The 10276-nt window shown below is 45.5% G+C and overlaps 1 protein-coding gene across 6 annotated transcripts in view; it reads right to left on the minus strand.

Moving 5' to 3' along the window:
• TRIM55 (tripartite motif containing 55) overlaps positions 1-2992 on the minus strand; it is a 37237-nt gene extending 34245 nt beyond the window's left edge. For 2 of the 6 annotated variants that reach the window (XM_088061238.1, XM_014257717.2), the window contains exons 1-2: positions 2657-2992; positions 2081-2253 (exon numbers count right to left, since the gene is read on the minus strand). In XM_088061238.1, coding sequence (XP_087917364.1) covers positions 2081-2253; positions 2657-2845 — 362 coding nt within the window. In that variant the 5' untranslated portion in view covers positions 2846-2992. The remainder of the gene's footprint in view (positions 1-2080; positions 2254-2656) is intronic. The other 4 variants (XM_014257705.2, XM_014257724.2, XM_088061240.1 and 1 more) reach the window with 2 other exon arrangements.
• Between the last annotated feature and the right edge of the window lie 7284 nt (positions 2993-10276).

The following is a 10276-nucleotide window of genomic DNA, read 5'->3' on the forward strand; positions in this document are numbered from 1 at the left end:
ACTTAATTGTATTTTGTACCAATTCCCCATGAACTACATAGGAAAGAGGACCTGCCTTTTTTTTCTTTTTCTTTTTTTTTTTTTTTTTAGTTAAATACAACTCTGAGCTGAAAAAAAACCCCAAAAAACCAAGGAAGACATGAGGCCACACATGTCCAGCTTGTTTGGTCAAAAGCAAAGTCCACAATTGCAGCTTTGTTGATTCATTTCCTCTGAGATTTTCCTGACTAAAATAATATTTGAGTATCAATGACACACACAGGGGTAGCTGACCTTTACTTGGCATGGAGCGCAAAGGGCAGCAGAAAGGACAATTTTAAGCCAACTTCGTGCTCTCCAGGGCTTTGGAGCTCCAACCTATGCCCAGCTGCAACAGCCCTCAGAGAGATTCAAACAGCTAAGAATAGCCAAAGCTACTGCCAGGCTCCAAAGTGTTGTCTCTGCTGGTGACTGTCCTCCTCTGCTGGAGGAAGCATCCTCCACCATCCCTGGGTTCTGTTGGTTGCGTCCATCTGCACCAGTGATGCCATTGTCTCTCTGTCCTGGGAAATCCAGTTCTTTGCTCTGGTGGGATCAAAAGATCCAGGGAGCATGGCCAGGATTACAACTGCCAGGTGAACAAAACACCTTGTCATACAGAACCAACACTAAGTATTTATGCTGGTGACAAAAAACAGCTTCCCTGGGCAAGAGCTCCTTGCTTGGTGGCCTGGGGCCAGGTTAACTTCATCATAGGATCACAGACTTATAGAATGGTTTGGGTTGGAAAGAACCTGAGAGATCATGTTGTTTCAAAGCCTCTACCTTGGGCAAAGACACGTTTCACTAGCCCAGGTTGTGTGAAGCCCCATCCCTCCTGGTCCTGAACACTGCTAGGGATGAAGCATCCACAACCTCTCTGGGCAACCTGTGCCAGTGCCTCACCACCCTCATAGTGAAGAATTTCTTTCCATATCTAATGTAAACCTATTCTCTTTCAGTTTAAAGCCTTGTCCTACCACTTCATGCCCTTGTCAAAGTCCCTCTCCAGCTCTCTTTTAGCCCCCTTTAGGTACTGTACCCCTTTAGGTACTGTAAGGTGCTATAAGGTCTCCCCAGAGCCTTCACTTCTCCAGGTTGAACAACTCCATCTCTTTCAGAGGAGAGATGCTCCAGCCCTCTAAGCATCTTTGTGCCCCTCCTCTGGATCCACTCCAGCCGGTCCATATCTTTCTTGTGCTAAGGACTCCAGAGCTGGATGCAGTACTCCAGGTGGGGTCTCATAAGAGCAAAGTAGAGGGAGAGGATTATCTCCTTCACCTTCTTCCCTGCTAAGTTCTCCACAGTGGCAGCATGAATCCAACCCATCCCAAGGAAACAAAGATGAGAAAACATTTTTCTATTTCTGGATTCATTACATATCAAATGCAAGAAATTACCATTCAGGAGTAACCTTACTTTTAAGAATTAACCCATTCCCCTGCCCTGAGGTCTTGATTCTTGTGCACAGCCACAGAGCTCTGATACATATTGTTTACCACTCTTTTATGGACTCCTAAATAAGACTTAATTTCATAAGTTCACATCCCAAACTGACAGGAATGGAGATATTTTTAACAGAATTTTCATTTGGCATTTTCATTATAATGCAGGGTACCTTCTGTGTGAAATTCAGTTTTCTTCTTGTTTGCACTGTCTGTACCTCAGGATTTTCTAATAAGATTTGAAATACTTTCCCTTCTTTATCATGAGAATGCTCAGGTTAAGGAGAAAAGAAATGTATGAACTGTTTTTGTAATAAATGATGTTAACCATGATACTTTTCCCTTAATCATGTGAGTTAGCTGTGCTGACCACAAAGGTGTTGCTTGCACAGGTAAGTGTTGTTCATGTGAATAAATATGGCCCAATCCTCTGCTGTAAGTGGAAACAGGGAAGCTCAGCATCTATTTGGATAGTTTTTTGTCCTCAGTGAGAGCTGACTTCATGGTGCAGCAGATAGTCAGGCATGGCAGCACAACCCCTTTCTGCTTTTCCAAGAGACAAAACAACAAAATCAACCTCACGTGTGTCCTCCGAAGGACATGAATTCCCTTGTTACCTTGTGGACTCCTGCTTGTAGATGTCAATGATGTTCTCCACCAGCAGGTTCCTCTGCAGCCCGTAGACACCGTGTCGGTCCAGGACCACCTCGTGCCTGCAGGAGGGACAGCGGAAGCGGCCTCCCGATGCCACAGTTGTACCTCCCCTGGTTGGCAGGTAGGGGTTGGAGGCCTGCTCTTGCCAAGCAGCACAAGGAGAGGGAATTATGGCCATGCAAAACCATGAAAGCCTCTTCTAAAAGCACCAAATGTTAGGAAACCATTTGTCACTATGCCAAATGAGAGGGTAATTCCAGCATGCCACCCCTGGGAAAACACCTGGTGGCTGCTGGGCGAGGGGCCAGTCCCTCAGTTCACGCTTGGCCACATCACCACAGCCAACACGTGTCACTTTCACCTGCTGTGAGCTCAGCCCTGGCCCCCGGATACATCAACTTTGGCCTTAAATCACTTCCCCCCACCTTGTCTCACCAACTGTTAAAACTGATCTACCAAAACATGTAAAAACTCTTCTTTCCCATTCATTCCAGCCAGTCCTGCTTGGGAAGCAGAGCTCTCTGTGGGAAGAAACCTACCTGGAAGATGTCACTGGCGCACTTCCGACAGAGGTTGTGCTGGCAGGGCAGGATGACCACTGGCTTGGTGAACATCTCCAAACAGATGGGGCAGATCAGCTGTTTCTCCAGGTTATCCATAGTTTGCTGCTCTTTGGAGAACGACTTGTAGCTCAGGGAGGTGCTCATCCCTAGCTTTTCCTGGGGCATATGCTCAGGGCCACGGCCTTGTGGAGAGGTTTTGGGGTTAATTTCCCTTGAAATAAGTCCAAGGCTGTGCTGCGATCAGAAGCTCTCTGGGTTGCTCGGGCCAGAGGACATTGTTTGAACGAGGGGCCGAGCAGAGCCGGGGCTGTTTTTAGCAGCGCTGCGTCACCAGCTGCCGTCCTGCCGTGCCCATATATGCGTGTGAGAGCAGGACAGGCTGGGACAGGTGACGGCTGCCGGGGGAGGGGGGGAGGCCGGAGAGGCCCTGGCTCTCCTCACTCACACATGGCAGCCTTCACCCCTTGAGGAGTTGGGGGAGTGATAAGCAAAGGCCATCCGCTCCCTTTCCTTATCTTTGCAGGTCAATGGAGACTGAAGGACTTGTCCCAGCCTGTGCAGCCACGTCCTGTAGCCTAATAGACATTCTCTTGTAAGCAAGCAGCCGTGGCCATGAGAGGCAGAATGTAATTTTGGCCATGTGCTTTGGCAGGCTCCAGGATCCTACCTTCCCAAGGTGTGAAGTACATGTGGTTACTGGAGAAGACAATAGGAGTGATGCCTGCTCTGGAGCTTGAACACTTCAGGGTGTAAACATCTCACTGCCTTGAAATCCAGACAAATAAAATTGTCTGCTTGTAACCGTGAATAAGTTTGTTCTGGTAAAATTTTGGTCTTAGGAGCTGTAACATAAAAATCCAACATGACTAATTGTGCCACTAACTCCATAGTCAGGTTAAATATGCATGAAAAACATTATTTGGATTTCCTGATGAGAAAAAAACCAGAAGAAATACAGTGTGAAAGGCTTTCATTTGTGCTGCTAGAGAATAGGTACTAATTGTATATGCTCTCTCTGCGATAGTTTAATTCAAATATATTTTAGTTTTGGGCACTGCTGTGTTTATATCTGTTTATTAGACACTGATATCCCTTTCAGCTTGGCACTTGTTCCAGAGTTATTTTTAAAAAGACAATTTCCCAGATAATTTGTGACATGTGATGCCTGATCTTAAGGGAAAGCCATCTGTGCTTCTACTTGCCAATAATTTATCACACAACTGTACAAGCAATAAAAATCTCATCCCCAAATTTAAGCCAAAGTCCCTGCATTACTGTATAATATCACTTTGCCACCATACTGTACATGTAATCAGAATATTTTCTTCTCTTTTAGTCAATAACTACAATAGTTTCTCAGTATCTTGTAGAAACCTTTAATGTTTATTCTGTTTTATGACTGTATAGTGCTTGCATCTGAAAAATGCAGTAGAGCAGCTGAGTGAATACCCTACACATCCAGATTCTAAAGCAGGGCCCTCAGTCTGTATGCAACACCAGTCTGGAAACTGTGCACTTCAGGAAAATATAAAAGTGAAGGTTTTAATGGATTTCTGCATGAAAATGAATACTATCCTCTGCATGCAATTGTAATAAATAACATTAAATGAAATGTATTATTGACTATTTTATTTTCATCGCCTCACATGCTTCTTAAGTGTTTGAGTGAACTCCTGTACTCATTCACAGCCCACTGAGCTGGAAATTCCCCTGTGTAAACTTACACACATTTGTCAGCAGTCCTATAGAAGCGAATTGATTTTTCTAAGTCTTGCATTCATGGGAAATTAGTCATGGTTTAGTTAAACCCACTTGAAATCACTCCTTTGCTTCAACTGCCTGGTGTGCACAAGAGCCTGGAGTCCAGTGGGAAAAGCTGCTCTGGCAGCTGAGCTGCGGACAGCTGGGGCTTTTGGCAGGGCTGGCAGGGAGCCTTCCCTGGCAGCAGCAAGAAGATATTTCTCTTCTTTCCCTCCCCTCCATAGCTGGGTCAGAGGTGACTTTTGCATCTGGAGGAATCTGAACGCCTCATTCTTGCCCTCCTAACTTTGAGTCAGCTGCCCCTTCCACAGCAGAACCTGCTTCAATAAGGGGCTCTGAATTAGATGACGAAAGCCATCCTTATCTGACAGGGCAGGAACTTCCACCTTACTGCACAGGCAGAAACAGGGAAATTCTGGAGAGAAAAACTGAAGGCTAGAAATGTCAGCACACAACACATCTGCAAATGCTGATGTAGGGAAGGAGGTGTTCATGGCAGGCAAAAAAGGCCATGCTGGCCCTTTGGAGAATGAACCGAGGGACCTCTCCCGGTGTAACATGCCTCTAGGATGAAATTCTGGTGAGTTTAGGTTTACTTACCCACAGTAACCCTCAGAAGCCTTCTGTTAACTGGCTGAGCAGGACATCTGATGCATCTGAAGAGGACATCTGGTAGAGAAAAGGTGAGGGACAGTGTGCTGGTGGTTGTCTCCTTTCTGTGTGCTGAAGCATGTTAACACAGACAGGTAACAAACAGTACAACCAAAAAGAGGAGTCAGCAAAACCAAGATAAACCCACCTTTTGTAACCAAGCCTGAGCTGAAATATTTTTCTGCAGACGTGAAAAATTAGTACAGGTTTTTCTGACAAGGTGTTATGAACCGCAACAATAAATTATAGGTAAAGTAATGCAGAAGCTTAACCAAACTTGCAAAGGCAGGATGAGAAATGCCAGGAAGGCCACACATTGTATGACCAATTTGCAACAAGGAGGAAAAGAGCCAAGTCCAAGATACTGAGAAAAAACAGGAAGATCCTGCAGCTGGTCTTCAGCAGGGACTACTTAGTATAAGTCTCAAACAACTTGCGCTGAGAAAGAGCCTGGCACCCTCCGATCTCTCCTGGCAGCCCTGTCCCCCTCCTCTTCCTCCCCTTCCACTCCTGCAGGGGAAGACCACCAGCACACACAGCTGTCCACCTCTGAGGAGACACCAAGTCAAGCCATCTCTCAAGGGACAAAGAAAAGGCAAGAGGATTTGCTTTAACACTCCTTCTGGACAGAAAATATGGATGACTTCCAGCCATCACCAAGAAGAGATTTTTTTTTTTTTTCCAATATTGCTTGTCTGGGAGTGTTACACAGCTTTGTTGACATAACCAGAACACTAATTCCTAAATATAGTTTTGCTTTTACAGACATTACTTCTAACTCCTCTATTTTGCAGCTGAATATCAGCTTGTGGCCTGTGCACTGATGGCCTGGAACCTGGAAAGCTGGCTGCAAAGCAGTGGGTTTAGGAGAGGGATTTGGAGAAGGAAGGAGAGGTTGAATGATGTCCAGGTTCAGGTTTCAATGCCATAATGGCATCTCTGGGGTTTGGATTCACAGAATTCCCCTCTGCAACCTCTTATCTTGTACCAGAGTTGTGAAGCTTTTGTGTGTCACTCAGAAAATCAGCCCTGTGGCTCTCTCGCATGACTGGAAAACAAAGAGAAAAATCATGTTTTGGCCAGAGGATGCTGTCAAAAATAAGCTCCCACATGACTTGCCTCCCCAACGAGCCTGCAGAGACAAAGTACATTCTGCAAGGAGCAGGCTCCTTGTCCAGGCATCCTGTCCTGGACATAGTGGGTGATGAGAAGCATCCTGATCCATGGGATGACAGTGCCTTGGCCTGCTGCCTCACCTTCTGTCTGTCCTGGGGGTGAGCAAGCACCCTGCCACCCAGCCCAGGAGAGGGAAGACCTCTACACTGACATCTGCCTAAAGCAGATGGGAGCTGCCCATCATTCCCTGGGAAGGGATCAACACCCACCCCCACCCCACTGCCTCCAGGAGCTCCCCACAATCCTGAAGCCGGTCCGACACACCTGCATGCTTCCCACAACAGCCCAGCCGCTGGAAGAGGACAGAGCTGGTGGGTGCTTGAGCAATACAACATCCTAACAAAAATGAGGCTGCCACTTCCAATTCTGCTCACCCAAATGTGAGACTTAGGGCAAAATGATGGTGCATCCTTCCCCTCTTCCCATACTGATAACTCTGCTTGTTGTTTTGACTGAAAAGGTTTGCATTTTCAGCCAAGCATCCCTGGGGAGGCAAGGGGATGTTCTCCATCAATCTCACCTTTTGTCTGTGCCCATTCACCCTGCTGTGAACAGTCCCTCAGGAGCGGGTGGCAAGCACTGGCATTCCCACCTACAAGCCAGCATGCTGGAGATTCAGATTTCACTTACATTGGCAACAACTTACTGAGCCGATAAGCCAGCTACAAGATGAAGCCCTCCTACCTATACAAGTGCAAACTACAAATTATATTTTGCATTTCATGATTTTATTGTGATCCATATACACTCCGTGATAAATACTGAGACTACTCTTGTGTGTGATTCAATTTATGCAGCCAAAGAGAGCTTTTGCAACAGAGACAAGTGCTTTGAAAAACAGTTGCTTTTTGAGGCTGACTTTTTTTCACTCAACACACACACACACACACACACACACACACACACACACACACACACATATATATATATTTGTCTTTGTGTACCTCATATGTGATGACAGGCCATATGCGGTCAGTATTTGGAGACCTTCTAAAAACAGTCTGAGGGCTGGTTTCAGATCTCCAAGAAAACAAAGACCAGCACAGGAGATAATGACATCTTTAGAAAGTTTCTTTTGCACATGAAATCACAGCAGAAAAGGAAAGCTCAAAGCATTTCCAAGGGTGAGTCACTGGGAGCACATCAAATGTACAGGACATGAGATTTCAGGCACAAACTGCAAAGACCACACAGAGGGAGGATGTCTGTCCTTTTCTTTTTAATAGAGGGTGGACACTGCCCTGAGCTGAACTGTGCTCAAAAGCAGCCTGCTCTGGGCTTATCCACACTCAAGGACCTGGATTGCAGCAAAACAGTGGAAACATGGGATAAAAGGGCATATGTATTAGATAATAACTTCTGTACCAAATTAATCAGTGGTACCAACATGAATTATAGCAGACAAACCTCAGAGATTTGGATTAAAAGACCCTGAAAACAGTCAGAGTCTGTGGACAAACTGCATCAAGGACTCATTCCTGCATGCTGTGGTTCTTCAATCATTGTGATACTAAAACTTGAGGTCACTGCCCCATGTGTCTGCCTGGGACAAAGAAGATCATTTGGCTTCCTTCTGCCCTCCAGCAGTGCCAGCAAGCCAGCATGAACCTGTCACCCAGCTTTAAGGGACACAGGGAAACAAAGCCCTCCTGAAAGAAGGTCCTGGTTTCCTCAGAGTCCTCAAGATCAGGATGAGAATTGGTGGTCAGGCCATACTGTTCAGGCAGGCAAGGTGGCCCTGCAAGGTGATTAACATGAGGCATTTATCATGTTCCTTGCAAATATCTGTATTGTCTAAAGTATTAAAATCAGTGAGCCTGAGAAGACCGGATGTAGGACAACAAACATGAAATGAACAGTTCAGCATGTCCCCAAACCATATGCAACTTTACAAACCCGGAGATTCCCAAACCCTTATTCCCTCCACACATCACTGCTAGAAAGAGATCCATATTTCACAGCCAAGGCATAAAAGTATGTCCAAAGGACTGAAGGAAGTATTGAATGTGGGAAAGGAACAGTGCTGTACTACTGTCTACCTAAAAATAGGTCCTTTCCCAGGCTAGGGACAAGTTTCACAGATAACAGGAACAGGCTTGCTTTTCCACACCCCCAAACATATCCTGCAGTGAAAATAAGACATGAAGGAAGAAAAGATATAAGTAAAACAAAAGCAGTTAGAAAAAGGGGAGAGCACATCAGTTAGAAAAGTGGGAAAATCTCACTTCCTTTAAAAGAGTAAGCAACCAAGTACTTTACTATTTTAACACAACCCTCTGCTTTTCAAATGCACCCCTGACCCTTTCCCCTCTACTTTGCTATTACAGCATCCCATGAGAGCCTGTTTGTAATTCACAGCTCCATGTCTTCCCTACTAGCAGAAAGGCAGGAATGGTGAATCCTCCTCAGGTACCTGCATTTTGTGGAATAACAGGGACGTTTGTTTCTGGAGCGCAGGAGCTGGTGCTGTGGCAGTTGGGAGGAACAGAGGTAGCATAGCAGGGGCAGTGCTAGGGGGCCTCCTAAGCATACCAGAATTTAAGGAAAAGGGTTGCAGAGCTTTAACAACATGATTTTTGACTGGGTAACAGATTTGTTTTTTGCTCTGGACTTAACAGCCCATAGCACTCCAAACCCCACTGCTGCAGCCCCAGCTCTGTCAGTAGGAAAGGAGAGAAATGTTCAGTAGGGTGGGACTTGTGTTTCACAGCACAAATCAAGCTCAGGCGTCCCAGCTGGTATCAGCTCATCACTTCACAGGGATACAGCCCTGTCCCAGTGTCAGGTTTCTCCCTAGCCTTGGTCTGCTTGACATAAGCCAGCTATTTCAGAATGCTCTCCATTGCTCAGCTAGCAGAGCAGAGGACTGCAGATATTTATTTTTTTTTCCGGGACAATACTCAGGTCCATAGTTCAAAGGAGAGACTGATTTTAAGTTTGTACTCAGCACAAACTTTATACCAAACCAGAGATCTGCTGACACTCCATCCAGCTCCCCAGGATGGTCTAGGTAATGTTCTCATCCATCTTGAGGGTCATTCTTTCAGGACAGAATAGAGATTCAGTGCTTGAAGATAAAGGGTCAAATATTTCCATATTACAGCTAAAGAAAAATACTGTGTTTGGGAGCAGGAAGGCTTTCACACAGTAAGTTGCTACCAGAACTGAAGTGTCTATTTATCAAGTGGCTGGTGGCAGAGGTAACAAATGTTCTTAGGGGTTGTTGTTTTTTTCTCCAAATTCCTCTGTTTTCCTTTTATTTCCTTTTGCTATATACCCATATGCCCTGTAAATGCTTTCAAGGCATATAGGAAAACCAGCATGACTCTTCATTCCTGAGTACCAATACCTTTTCTTTCCTTTTGAAAGTCAGATAAGAGAAAGTTTCCCTTTTGGCCATTTTTCAGTCAGGTTCTTTCACCCACTCCTTCACATGAGACTTTTGTGAGCATAGGGGAGCATAGCACTTGAGAGAGAGATGCAGGCATTTGCAAGGAAAACAAGGAAAAGCCTTCAAGCCAGGCACTTTTAGCTACAATCAGGAATGCCATCCACTGTGACATTGTGTTCATTGTACCAAGCAGCAGTTTATTGCATTAACGTCCTTTTGAATTATCACTTCAGGAAGCATCTCAAGCACATCGGCCCATGTCCACACACGTGGTGTTGCATCACCCTCTCCCCACACCAGGCTGTTCCCTAGGAGTCAGCCCTTCTGATTCTGGCAGAGTTTAGGGAATGCAAGGGAAGAAAGGGTGCACAGCAAGTCCTTTCACCATAGAATAATTTAGATTTTGTATGTCTCCTAAAAAGCCTTGACCTTGCCATGGAGGGGGCAGCTTTGCAGTAAGATCTGTGTTTTGCTTGTGCTGACTGAGGATGCACATCTCTCACTACACAGTTCTACCCTCTGCAGTCAGGATTGGGCAACATGAACCAATAGCTCATGGCAATAGACAGAATCATAACAGTCTGATACAATGATCTGGGTGTAAGACAAAGAGTTGG

This window comes from Pseudopodoces humilis, chromosome 1, assembly GCF_049639895.1.
Source record: "Pseudopodoces humilis isolate 2021_Gansu_Grassland_sample_001 chromosome 1, ASM4963989v1, whole genome shotgun sequence".
Taxonomy (NCBI): domain Eukaryota; kingdom Metazoa; phylum Chordata; class Aves; order Passeriformes; family Paridae; genus Pseudopodoces; species Pseudopodoces humilis.